The following is a 13967-nucleotide window of genomic DNA, read 5'->3' as shown; positions in this document are numbered from 1 at the left end:
AGCAGTAGCTGGGAGCCTCTGCCTCACAAAGAAGTGCAATAGACAGATGCCAAAATGGTCAGTGGCATTTTGCCTCTTCGAGAAACAAAGTATTTTTGTTCTTGCTAGGTTAGTACTGTCATGTTTCACCTCTAATTTGGGAAAGGAAAATATGGTCTGGCAAACCCCTTCCTGAAAAGTTGCCAAGCTGTGGTCTGATTCTGCTGAGCAGCTTCCCACTCACCGTGTGTTTTCATTCTCCCTCTGGTTTTCCCCGCAGTATGTTGGTGCTCCCGTGGCCTACATCCAGCAGATCTTTGTGAAAGCTACCGTCTCCCCATGGCAGAAGAACTTCCTCGCTGTTGATGTATTTCGTTCACCCCTCTCCCGCGTCTTCCAGCTCGTGGAGGAGATTAGAAACCATGCCCTGAGAGACAGGTAATTGCTGTTCATTAAGGTTTGTGCGCGAGGCAGACTGACCCACGGTTGTACACACCCATCTGCTAAACTGCTGTCTCATAAATCTGATTATTAGTTTTGAGTTTGTCACATTCTCAAAATTAAAAGAAAATGAGAGATCACTGCTGGCAAGTGATATGATATCCATCCTGCACGTATTGCGGTTTAGATTTTGTGCTGGAGAACCTGCCTGTCCTTTAGCCACTGATCATGGTCAAGAACCTTCCAGGCAGAGTCTTGGGCAGAGGGGTCTGGAGGGGTCCTCCAGGTTTTAGCTGTTAGAGCAGGTATCAGCGTCATATGGACCCTTCATAGGCATCCAAGCTTTGTGTTAAAGCGAGTTCGTTTGACCCCACCATGCCTATTGTGAAGCTCTTGTAGAATTTCTCCTGATCAGGAACCTTCTCCTGACTTTCCATTTCATGTATGTTTAGGACCAGTTTATACCTGCCTTGTTTTTTTGTCCTGACACAATCTTTGTACAAAAATAGCTTTCCTCTGCTTTCAGATATTTACAGGGAGAACTCCTAACTCCCCACCCCAAATCCTTGTTTGTTAAGCTAAACGTATGAAACTCTTGGTTTACTCTGGCAAGATGGCTGTGTATTCAGTTTGTCATCCTGGCTGCTCCTCTTGGCACTGCTGTTGTTAGTGTGTCATCCCTGAACACGGGAGATTAGAACTGTACTCAGTATGCTCAGAGAAGTCTCATTTGCAGGTTATTTTCCATGGAAAAGCCTTTCCTGAAATATAGTGAGATTGCAGGTCCCTTTTTCATGGCCCGTCACGTCAATTTTACACATTCTGAAGTGCATGATTAGCTTCCCCGTGTCCCTCTCTGTCATTTCCACCTGATGAGCTCCCACCCTGTAGCCGGAACTCTGTTTAGTCCCCAAGTACGTGGTCTTGCACTTTGTGCTGTTAGTAGAAAGGGGATTAAATTATTCCAGCCCTTGCATCATCCATTTCAGATATTCTGTTCCTTTTCTGTATTCATGGTGTTTCTTTATTTTGCACCATTGGCACATCTCCCCATATCTTATTCTAAGGTTATGAATAAAAATATATCATGATCCTGGTTCTCTGAACTGTCTGTGAGAAATTCCGCTTTGTTTGCCTCAATTCCAGCAGTTCCCCTTTCAGCAGCCCCATGACCATTTTCCTGTTAACCTAGTTCTTCACTGCATCACTTTTTTTATACTTTCCTGCTCATTTTCTGTGTGGTGCTGCAGCAAAAGCTTTATTGGGGCCCAAGTGGATGAGATCTGCTGTGCTTTCCCCAGCCAAGGAGTCAGGCATTTTGAAGAGAAGATTGATCAGACCAGTTCGGCATATTCTCTCTTTGTAAACCAAATTTTATACATTTATACATTTTGTACACCTTAATTTGCCTCTGTTTTATTTTTTTTTTAAATAAGTTTTCCTTCGAGTTCTAAGTTTTTATTTGTGGTCACGTTCGTGGCTGGGTTTACTTTCCAAGGACAGAAAGGCTTCCCTACTTGTCTGTCTCTGTTCAGTGAGAATAGTGATGCTGAGAACAGCTGAAAAATGGTGAGATTGGAGTCTTTGATCACCTCTTAGCTTTTCAGCGAGGAGATTTCTTCACCCTTTGTCCTCTAACTCACATGTGTAGGGAGGATTTACTGCATGTTCGTGCTTCCCTGACAGCATCCTTCATTGCTTCATTTTTGAGAGTGCCCGCTTTACTACTCTGCCTGGTGATTTGTCATTTTTTTTTTAAACCATTCCTTTCAAGCTAGCTGACTGCTCTCTCTGTGATATTTTTTTAGAAATGCCATTTATGCTGTTAAATATGTTGCTCTTTCCTACCAACTCACAAAGCCTTGGCACTGACATTCTTTCTGTGTTTTCAGTTCATCTCCTCCTTTAGCACGTGTAACTTCAGATAATAATCAGTATATAGTTGCCAATTACAAGTTAGAAACAGCTTGCTCCTAGGATGTGTGTTGTCTTCTTGTTATCTCTCCTTGGTGTTGCCCTTGATGAAGTGATGCAGCATGGAGGCAAAATTAGACTTGCACAGCCAGCAGAAGGGAAAGGCTAGGCAGTTGGTTTAGGGAAAGGCTAGGCAATTGGTTTAGGGAAAGGCTAGGCAATTGGTTTAGACGTTTAGACCTGAACCTTGGGATAAGGGCTCTCATTCTGGTGATGGACTCAGATATTTCAGGGAACATCTGCTTTGAGAGAAATTCTGAAATTACCTCAAAAGCCATTATGGAGTTCCTTGTCATCAGTTGCGTTTGTCAGTTTCAAAGTTAAGTGCAGCTGGTTTTCTTAATCTGAAAAAAGCGTTGTTTTATACCGAAGTGGTACAGAAGGAGCTGAAGATTATTGACAACTGGGTAAGAAACACAAGGTGATTCTGTTTTCATCAGCTGTAAGATCGCTGAAACTTTGAGCAGTCATCATTTGTAAGAAGTCAGAAAGGACCTGAAATTTGTGGTTTGCTCCAGTTGATGTTTTTTGATATCACTCTCTGCATCCCCAACGTGCTGGTAGGGACATTAGCCATGGTGCCTTTGCTTCACAAATAAGGACGGACGTACCTGGGCTTATCTGCAGCATGAACTGTTGTCACTGTCACTTTTCAGAGTTGGATAAAGCGGAGATACTAAACAATAGTTGTCTTCTTCTTCCTGGAGCTATTATTGGAGGCAGCACTGCATCAGTTCCTTTAGATTATCTTTCAGAAAGCTTCTGTTCCTATAAACACAGTATTTTCAAGTGTATTTTCTAGTGTTTTCTTTTGATAGCTGTGACTTTTCTAGGTATCTTGCCTTTATAGTGACAGGATATAGATTCTGGAGGGAACATTCACAGAGACAGAACTCAGTTCATCGTTAGTTGGTTTCCGTGTTTTCTCTTTGTAGTCGTTTAAACTCCTCTAGAGAAGATGTTTTACTGCGAGACTGGATCCAGTTACAAAACTGATCTCTTGTATCTTAACCTTTCTGAAATTCACCCTTCCTGTGCAGATCCCACCAGGTGAGGGAAGAGTTTTCTTTCGGACCAGCATCTCTTGTCTAGCCAGGTCACGTGCTGGCAGCTTTTGTCACTAAACCTGCGCAGTCTGATCCTATTGTGACCCCCATTTGAGTCGTGCTTGAATTACTAGTTGAGTTCTGTAATTGTGTTAAAATGAAGTTTGGGAACAAACACAAGTTCCATTTCATACCAGTTACACCTCTGTTCATTTCTGAACCTGCAAGGCGTGTTCTTTTCCATACAATGCGGAGGAATTCTGCTAATAAAGATTTCTGTAAAGTGTCCCATTGCATATATAAGACCATATGCAGAGGAGTTCAAAGTCTTTGAAGAAGAATTCCAGGGAGTCATTTTCTCTGTAGCCTGGAGGTATCTTAAACGTGAAACTTAAAATTGTGGCACCTCGGATGGGTGACGAGTGAAAGCTGTGCAGCCAGAGAGCGTGCAGAGGAATGACAATGGGTTTCTGGAGTCTGTACGGTGGTTACGGCGAGATCCCGGTCTGTGGCCCGAGGCTCTTGATCCTTGGTTATTAAGACCAAGAGCAGTAAGAGGGTGATGCAGGTCCTCAGAGTATTCGTCTCGGTAGCTTTGCCTTTTGTTTGTGAGAGTTGCAACATACACAGCGGTGTCTAATCTTTGTTTGCCTTTCAGTTCTGGTGTCAAAAGCTTGGAGGACGTTTGCCTGCAGGTAACAGATCTTCTGCCTGGCCTCAAGAAGCTGCGGAATCTGCTCCCCGAACACGGCTGTCTGTTACTGTCTCCAGGGAACTTCTGGCAGAACGACCGAGAGCGATTCAATGCTGACCCAGATATTATCAAAACCATCCACCAGCATGAACCAAAGACGTTGCAAACATCAGCTACTCTCAAAGGTAAGAGGCCAGCGTGCCAAAGAAGCTGTGAGGAATGCCTACAGCTCACATCGCTGTTCTGTCCTTGGTATCTCCAACATCTAGCTTGCTGGTATTGTGAAATCAGGTGGCAGTTTGTTACTCACAGCATCTGGAATGAAACCACCAAATATATGTAATCTCTTAATTTTATATCTGTATTTGAGTTCAGTTCTGTATTTGTGGAATGTAAGTAATTCCACTCGGTCAGACTCCTTTCTGTAGGTGTAAAAATAGCAGGTAACTTCTCCAAGTCTTTTTGTTCCCCGTGCTCTGCATACGCTCTAGCCTTTTCCCCTCACTCTACTGTCTGGCATTCTGTCATACTCAAAGACTGTCTCACTGTCACAGAAACACGAACATTCATCCCGCTGCCTCTTGTGCATTCACTGGCAGTTGCTTGTGTATACCCCAAGCTGACACTGGATATCATAAAAGTATTTTCTGTCTTAATGAAAAAAACAAGTCTGACCATGTCTGGGATCGTATTGGCCTCCATAAGGCCAGAGGAAACGCTGTTCCTTTGGTTTTGAAGAAACTTTGTTTTGGAAGCTGAAGAGGGGTTTTATAACCCTGGTTTTGTTTGTTTTAAAGGTTATTTTTTTGAGCATCCAGAGTGTGTGCACACTGGTTTAGCACACAAGATTAACAGGAGAGACATTAAATAGTCCATTGCAATGCAAAGTCTTCCTGGAACCTCTGGTTCAAATCACACATTGACATGCACAAAACCAAGTGCCCAAGGATTTCTTTGGCTGCGCCCTTAAAGATAATGCCTGTCTCCTCTGTTGAAGGACAAATCGGGTGCCCTCTTGACATCCCCATACACTAACACACACAGCCTGGGGAGCAAACTGGAGCTTCTGGGTTAGCATTAGAGGGCAGACCTTGTCTGCTACAGGTCAGGAAGAAGGATGGATGACTTCCCCACAGGACTGAAGGTTTTTCTTGTATTTAAAGGGAATTTCCTGTGTTCAAATGTGTGCCCGTTGCCTCTTGTCTTGTCACTGGGCACGGCTCAGAAGAGATGCTTCGTCTTCTTTACTCCCCTGCATTAGTTTATCCCCATCACTAAGGTGTCACCAAAGCACTGGGAAAGTGCTTCCTCTGGGATCAGTACTCCTCATTCAGTGTTCTTCACGATGAACACCTCTTGTATCCTGCCTTTTTTGTTTATTTTGTTGTTATCCTGATGTTTCGTTCGCACTGTGTGTTGGCAGATCTGTTGTTTGGACTCCCTGGGAAGTACAGCGGGGTGAACCTCTACAATAGGAAGCGAGTGGTGTCGTACACCGTCACACTGGGTCTGCAGCGGTATGATTCCAGGTAAGGAGCTTTAGCCGTCCTGGTTCTGTCTTAGGGATCCCTTGTTCAATTCCTGGCAAGTTTGCTGTTTTCTGTACTCTGATTATTGTTATGTTTTTCTTTAATCTCCGTTTTCTTGTGTTTTAGAGTATTTTAGGATCTTCTGAACATGCTATAGAAAAACAGGGTGGTGGTTTTGGGAGAGAACTTGCTGTGTTTTAAGGAAATAAAATACTATCAGGTCTCAGTTTCTCTTTTAAAAAAGTATATATAATACCCAAAGCTGCCAGTGGCAGTTCCTCTGATCACCTGCTCGCAGAACTGCTGTCGTTGCAGCCAAGGCACCCAGTAGCTCTGTGTTGACCCAGTTCCTGTGGTTTGCTTTCCAGTAAGCACTAATTCAGCTGGTACCAACTGTGAAACCCCTGGGGCAGTGTTGGCAAAGCTGGCTTGGACTGAATGGATCTGAGGACTAAACCCTCTGCTCGGTGCTGAGCAGAATTCCCCAGGGAATGCCTAGGACAGAACTGGCAGCACAGTAGTCGGAATTTGCTCTGCTACCACCCACGCAAGAACTTTTCAGCCTTAAAGACTGCCATGTAACACCTTTCATCAGCCGTACTTACGTAAAATTCAGGGGATGTTTGAGACTGCAGCATGTTCTGTTCCCCACGGCCAAGATTTTGGATGATGAGCCCTTGCTTTAAATCATTTTGCTGAGTCTTCACATTTATATTTGAATCTTCATAGAAATCGAGGTCTGTAAGATTGCCATAGTATGGATGTGACAAATGTAGTTTGAGCTACAGAGAGACAATCTTAGCAGTCAGATCTAGAGAGAACTGTGCTTTGTAAGTCTGCGTGAATCTACGGAGCTTCTTCCTACTTGATCTGCACCTGCTGAGCTCCTCCTTGGAATTGTGTGCTGGTTGTTGGATGCAGTGTGACATCCTCCTGCTTGCTTTTCATCCCAGGTTCCTCAGCAGCCTCCGCTCTCGCCTCAAGCTGCTGCATCCCAGCCCGAACTGCACGCTGCGAGAGGAGAACATCGTTCACGTCCACTTCAAGGAAGAGATCGGCATTGCTGAGCTGATTCCCCTCGTCACCACCTATATTATCCTCTTCGCTTATATCTACTTCTCCACACGTAGGTTTGTGGGGTGGAGAGCCTTGGGGGGGGTCAGTGGTGGGGTGCCCCCTTCTTTCAGTGGAAAAGGTGGCATTGAAATTTTACCCTGAACTGTCATGTAGAGAATTAGTAGTCCCATTTATCTGATTTCTGCTAATTAGTCTCTCTTAGCCAGCGTGATGTTGTTCCTTGTGATGTCTTCTGAGGTATTTTCTGTCTTACGCAGTTTGAAATGCCGTAGTAATGACATTTCTTCCAACTTGGAGAGACTAATTAGTTGTGAGACAGATCAAATTCATGTTCTGAGGCGGTGGTTTTAGACATTGCTAGCCACATCTAAGTTCCTTTTTTGATGCCCCAACAGTGCTGTACTGGAGCTAGTTTGAGCTGCAAGCCATGCATTATCCTCTGTCCCATCCTCGTTACAGTACCTCGTATGTGCTGGGAGGGTCTGGGAGCTGCATTTCAGCCACGGAGACTGCACTAACGTTAATTCTGGGTCGCAGGGCTACATGCTGAAATAAGTCAGGATGAGGATCCCTTCTCCTTGACTTTTTTATTATTGTCATTTTCTTCTGCTTGGTAACAGAGACTTTGCATTCTGTTTTTCAGGGAAGATTGACATGGTGAAATCGAAATGGGGTCTGGCCCTGGCAGCGGTCGTGACGGTGCTCAGCTCTCTGCTCATGTCCGTTGGGCTCTGCACGCTGTTTGGTTTGACGCCCACTCTTAATGGAGGGTATGTTTCCAGCACCAAACCTCTTCCTAAAGAAGGGTAGATGGAGGTGAAATAATTGGAAAACAGCTGATCTTTAAGACCTAGTCTTTTTCAAATAAGCTCACATGATATTATTTTACACGCTGCTGTGCAAAATTCTCATCAGCCCCTCCTGCTAGGCTGAAGGGCCACGTGTTTCTCTGCTGGCCAGCAAATAGACCTGATGGGGTCCCAGTCTTCCTGCAGATGCCTTATTGCTTAGCAGTTGGCTCTTTCTGCGTAAAGCAGAAGGAATTGTTGGGTCGTCTTATTCACAACTTAACTTCCTGGCAGCTAAGTTGGCTCTCAGATACCTTCCTCCCACAGTGACCTGTCGGAGCATCCAAAAGGGCTTCTCACCTTTTCTCTGGCTGACATAGGTCCATTACATTTTACTCAGAAAAATCTTTAAAGGTGTCAGAACTGACCTGTGGTGTTTCTTCCTGGAAGACTACCTGAGTGACTTTGTACCCATCACTGATAGTGTCCGCTTTTCTTTTACCAGGCGTTCCCGTGCACGTTACAGTTGGCATTTTGGACTTCTGATGTGTTTACAGCCATGCATTGTACTTGTGTCAAGCTGAAAACCCCTGAGAAAGCTCTAACTGGCACCTCACCTGCCTGAGTTTTACACACTGTTCTTTCTCTGGATTTTCAGGTCCCTTTCCTAAGTAGCTAAGGAACTATCCATCTTTTTTCTTCCCATCTCCTCCTTGCACCTCAGGATCGATGAGAAGTCTCACCCATGAGGGAGGCTCCTTGGTGCTGGTGATAGTTTGCCAGGAGACAGACCTAGATGGAGGAATTCTTCTCCTAGAAGCCTAAAAGAGCTATGGATAATTGACTTCAGAGGATGAAATATTTGTTGTTTCTGGGTTTACTGCTCTGGTGCCTACGATCATGGAATCATAGAACCATTGAGGTTGGAAAAGACCCTTCAGATCATTGAGTCCAACCATTAACCCAGCACTGCCAAGTCCCACTAAACCATGTGGACACATCCACACGTCTTTTAAATACCCCCAGGGACAGTGACTCCACCCCTGCCCTGGGCAGCCTGTTCCAGTTCTTGACAACCCTTTCGGTGAAGAAATTTTCCCAATATCCAATCTAAACCTCCCCTGGCACAACTTGAGGCCGTTTCCTCTCATCCTGTTGCTTGTTACCTGGGAGAAGAGACCGACCCCCCCTCCTCACCCCCTCCTTTCAGGCAGTTGTAGAGAGTGATGAGGTCTCCTCTCAGCCTCCTCTTCTCCAGACTGAACCCCCCCAGCTCCCTCAGCCGCTCCTCGTCAGCCCTGTGCTCCAGACCCTTCCCCAGCTCCGTTGCCCTTCTCTGGCCCTGCTCCAGCACCTCAATGTCTCCTTTGTCATCTGCCTCACTCCAAGTGGGGACAAATGAACTCCGGTTTTGGAGTCCAGGGTGTGAACAGCTTGTGTTTGTCCTGCACAGTGGTGTTACTCTTCAAGAAAAACTAATGTCTCATTGCTTTTAAACTGCTGCTCATTTCAGTGGAAACTGGTGACTCTTCGAGGACTATTTGAACTCCTAACCTGGGGCTATTAGTTAATTATCTTCTGCAGCAGAAGCTATGGTTGAAGTAGGACATCACTGATGAGAGAATTAGGAGTCTTCCTTTCCATATTTGTGCAGCCTTCTGAAGGCTTACTGCAGCTTATCTGGAAATGGTGCTGGACCCCCTGTGTGTCTCGCAGGACTGTGCATAAAGACAGGACCCTGCAAGAGTGTACCTTGCAGGTAACATGCTCAGCAGGATGGTGCTGTGCTGCGCTGGGCGGCAGAGCTCTCCCTCATCTTTGTGCATTGTCTTTATTTAGCAGTTTCCATCCCTAAGGATTACAAAGAGTTTTTCCCACATTTGTCTCCTGTCCTAGAGTATTGCTCGGAGGAGTGACACAGGTTATGAACTGAAAATGTTTTAGATAAAGGCAGAACTAAGTTGTGCTTTCTAGATTTTGGATTCTTTGGCATTAACAGGAAGTTGCCCATGAGATGCTTGTATATATTTTGTTTTTTTTTTTTTGCTAAGGAAATTCGCTTCCTGCTCAGGTTTTGGACAGGAGGCGAATGGACCAGTGTGGTGCACAATTTTTAGAGATAAAATTTGTTTAGGCTACCTGGAGAAGGGTGTGTAGAGTTTGTCTCTTGGTGTGTGTAATGTTGCTTCCAGTGGAGCTCTTGCTGTTTCGTTTGCTCAAGGGATCACTTGGAATGAGTCAGTTGAGTTAGCGGTGGTTCCAGGCAGGTGTTTTTCCAACCTGAGCTGGTATGGCACAGGCTGCTGGCAGCTCTGGGTGTGCAAATTTTGTCGAGGCCCACGTCAGATGGCCACAGGCCATTGAAAGCAGCGTTTGGGAAGAAGGTCCTTGGGGGGGGGTTATGGCAGGCAGGGCCAGAAAGTGGGAGGTGTTCTCCTGAAACTCTGCTGTTTGCCTGTCTTGGCTGTTAGTGGTTTGCCAAGGGGTGTGTGTGTGTGCACGCACGTGTGTTCTCCTTTTGGATCTGTCCGTACCAGCACAGCACAGATCTGTTACCCTCCCCAGTGAAAGCTCTAGGATTTTTGTTTACGTTTAGCTGGAGGGAAATGAAGATTTACTATCTACCGTGTTCTGGCAGGAACAGCTTCTTCTCTCTGATCTGGACTGTACATAGTTCAAAAGAGAGAAAAAAGTTCAGGGGTAAGAAGAAGAATTAAATAAAGTCACGGTAGTGACCTTGGGTATCTTACTCTTCTGCATGCATATATTCTGAAAGACAAATCCGTTTCACCGTGTTTTCTTGACTCTTGGGTAGAAACTATCCCTGGCAGGATTTGGTTTATTTATGTACAAAGCACTTGTACGTTACCAGGCTGGATGGGGCTTTGGGCAACCTGAGCTAGTGGAAGGTGTCCCTGCCCATGGCAGGGGGTGGCACTCAACGATCTTTAAGGTCCCATCCAACACAAACCATTTTACGATGCTGTGATTCTATGGTTTATCAGGATTTTCTCTGTTGGTGGTGGGATGTGCTCCCTACCCTCCTAGTCTCACTGACTAATTATTGCTGAGTCTATTGCAGGAGCAAAAGGCAAGCATGAAGACTAATTTAGTCATGGTCTACGATGGCCATTTTCCAGAAAATCATGCAGCTTTGCAGAAATGTTGATATGTGTCCAAAGCAGATGAAATACAGAACTCTTGCCTTGTCCCAGAGGAATATTGTGCGAGAAGGGATTTGGCTGAAAGCACTGGATAGTGTTTCCTGATGCGTGTTTGCTGCTTAACTTGCATTCTTCCCTTCTTTTTCACCAAGGATCTCATTCTCAGTTCTGGTTCTGTTTCCTCTAGAGAGATATTTCCGTACCTGGTTGTTGTGATTGGCCTGGAGAACGTGTTGGTTCTCACCAAGTCCGTTGTCTCTACGCCCGTTGACCTGGAAGTGAAGCTACGTATTGCCCAAGGTATGCAGCCTGCTCTGGAAAAATGCTGAGAGAGAGAAAATGCGGGTAACCCAAGGACCAGGCTGTGGGGAATGGTCTTGATTCTGTCTGTGAAGGAGCCAAGGACTGCGTGGGATGAATGGGAATTGGGAATTGTCTCCTGTTAGTCTTTTTGTATTGTTGTTAATTCCAAGAAGTAATCCCAGCCTGTAATTGTGGGCACTACTTTTTAAGATTGTTGTCTGAAGCGTTGACTAAACAAGTTTAAAAAAGTGTGAGTAAGGGAGAGCTGTATCTTCTGGTAAACATATTTAGCACCTTGTCCTCCCATGTCATGAATATCCTAAGTGCAGTCCACAGGTCATATGGAGTTATGCTGAGTCTGTGGCAAAATTATCTTCTCTGTTATAGATACACTGTGTACTTGTGTAAGAAACTGAGGATGCTCAATCCACGGAAAAATGTAGTTTACAAACTTAAAGAAATATTTCTAAACATCAGGGAAAAGAGATTCTGGAGTCATGCCCAGAAAAATCTACCAGGTTTTAAAAATAAGAGTGGTTTGTATCCTAGATTGAGAACAGGACTCAGAAACTCAGTGGTCCTTTTCGCTTCTGAATCCTTGTGTCACCCTGTGCAGTACCCTCAAGACTGCTTAAATCAGGACAGTTTTGTGAGCTGAGAGTCATCCTGAGCTCCCTTTCGAGGTCATGATAATCTGCCTCATAAGGACACTGGGAATTTACAGTCCAACTGTTTGATATTCAGAACAGGTCAGATTAATTTTAGCCTGGAGGTGCCTTTTTTGGCTGTTGTCTACAGATGCCTGATTTTAAGGAAGGGAAACCCAGTTCCTTTTTGCCATGCTCGCGTCCATCCACTAGTGAACACTCTCATTTTGCCCATATTCTTTCTCCAGGCTTGAGCAACGAGAGCTGGTCGATTATGAAGAACATGGCGACGGAGCTCGGGATCATCTTGATCGGGTATTTCACCCTCGTCCCAGCCATCCAGGTGAGCCTGGCTGATCCGTTTGAGTGTGCAGGACAGAGGCTTGTAGGCACTGCAGGAACGTGGTGTGCAGTAGTGACAGGATGAGGAGTAAGAGTTTTAAGCAGACAGAGGGGAGATTTAGATTGGAGAACCTCTCTCTTTGACTCATCATGATGGCTGTCACCCCTGGACCACGGGGCTGATCACTTTGCTGTGGCAGCTCTGGGAGGAGCCGGAGAAGGGGCTCATTTCTCTCCCAGCCATCTGTCCATGCTCCTTGTGTTTGTGGAAATGAGCTTCCCATGATAGAACTGAACACTGCCCAGTGCCTTTGCTGTGGGGGTGCCTTTATTCCAGCCTTAAAGTGTCTTCTTGTGAGCTGGCTAATCCACCTTAGAAGTAGAGGGAAGGAAAGAACAAAACCCTGCTGCAGAATATCTGCTTTGAGAATTAGGGTGGGCAGCCTGTTTGGGGCTGATGGACAAATCTCTAGGTTTTTACAACCACAGATATCACGGTCTTCATTTCATGGGTGCGCAAACTGAAACCTCAAGGTGGAATGATCTGTTAGGGGTTGTGTCCTTGGGGCTGTGTAGCACTGAAATAGCATCAAGGTCTTCTGCCTTGCAGGGTGTTCATTTCTCTGCTGCCCAGTCCCCTTTTCAGGACTGTTCTTGCGGAGTTGTATCAGAAAGCTGACACCATTTGATTTATGATCTTTGCCCAAGCCGGGCTTGTTCCTGGTGAGCTGCGTGAACAGAAGTACGCACTAGAGAAATCCTCATCATCGATTCCGTAGCACCTCTGCAGTCAGGCTTCAGGGAGGTGTCAGCCTGTTGTCTCTGGAAATTTCTAGCAGCATTTTCCTCATTGGAGGCTACTCGGGGCCCTCGCTAGGTGTTTGCTGGCCACGCGTGACCTGCGTGAAGAGGGACGGGTTGTGTATATCCTTGCTTTAGTATTGAAGACTCAGCAGAAGAGACTGCAGATTAAAGCCCATTATAATCTAGGAAGATTAAACGTTCAGGTTGGACTGGAGCATTGCAGGCTGACCTTCGCAGTTCCTGAGCTTCTCTCTCAGGTTCCAAGAGGACAGCAAGAGAGGAGCTATAGTAGAATTCCCCAGGCTACAGCCAGCCACCTATTGTGGCCTAATTTTTTTTGTTTGAAGCCAACTGCAGGGATTTTTCAGCTCAAAGGCTGGTGTGATCCATCCTTTGGATCTAAATTGGGCTGATGCCTGTGGTATATTAGCACCTTTTGGTCTCTGTTTCATTGCTGCACTGCTTGACCTCACAAAGTGATGCTCGACGGGATCTGTGAAGCGATCGCAGTGCCAGCAGCCTGGTCGCGTGGACACCGCTGGGACTGTTCCCTTTCTTTTTGTGCTCTGCTACAGAGGAGCTTGCAGGGTGCCTGATTACAGGAGATAAAGGAGTGTGAGAAAAGGGATGAGGCAGAGCCATCGCAGTGTCAGCAGAGCCACGGGGAGAAGTGACACCATGCCCCCACCCCCGTGTTAAAGTGCTCCTGTTTGTCGCAGCGTTTTGACACATGTGGTGACACCCACTCTCTGCTCTCCGTGTGATCCTGTCTTTCCTTGGATGCTTGCTTTCCACGGAGGAAAAATCTTGCAGAGACGCTGTCTGTTAAAGTCTGATGCCTGTAGGGGTGCTGACAGCTGCTCTGCTGGAGGCTGGGGTATGCCCCTTATCTTCATCCCTTAGAGTGAAGGACACCGTGCAGATAATGCGCTGTCCTCGCACTGCAGGGTCCAAGGAATCTGGCAGAAGGAGAACCAGCTGCGTAAATCTGGCAGAAGGAGAGCCAGGCTGCGTAAATCTGTCTGGGCCCTTTGCTCGAGGCTGTCAGAGGGAGCAGCGCAGTGCTGGGGCCGTTCAGGTCTCTCTGGTTTCAGGAACAGCAGAAGAGGGAGGCATTTCTTTCCTGAAGGCTCTCGCCTGCCCCAAGGTCTTGTTGTTTTTCTCAGTTACTCCTTGGCA

The 13967-nt window shown here is 45.9% G+C and overlaps 1 protein-coding gene across 1 annotated transcript in view; it reads left to right on the top strand.

Annotated features, from left to right (window-relative positions):
• Window positions 1–13967, top strand: part of SCAP (SREBF chaperone) — a gene marked incomplete at its 3' end in the record, with an annotated part of 38114 nt that overhangs the window by 13405 nt on the left and 10742 nt on the right. The window contains exons 3-9 of the mRNA XM_010072445.1: window positions 260–417; window positions 4099–4319; window positions 5558–5663; window positions 6617–6789; window positions 7384–7510; window positions 10880–10992; window positions 11891–11985. Of these exons, the coding sequence (XP_010070747.1) occupies window positions 260–417; window positions 4099–4319; window positions 5558–5663; window positions 6617–6789; window positions 7384–7510; window positions 10880–10992; window positions 11891–11985 (993 nt within the window). The remainder of the gene's footprint in view (window positions 1–259; window positions 418–4098; window positions 4320–5557; window positions 5664–6616; window positions 6790–7383; window positions 7511–10879; window positions 10993–11890; window positions 11986–13967) is intronic.

Source organism: Pterocles gutturalis, unplaced genomic scaffold (assembly GCF_000699245.1).
Source record: "Pterocles gutturalis isolate BGI_N339 unplaced genomic scaffold, ASM69924v1 scaffold9387, whole genome shotgun sequence".
NCBI lineage: Eukaryota > Metazoa > Chordata > Aves > Pterocliformes > Pteroclidae > Pterocles > Pterocles gutturalis.
The sequence above is the reverse complement of the archived record's forward strand: the minus strand, read 5'-3'. Positions and strand labels throughout refer to the sequence as shown.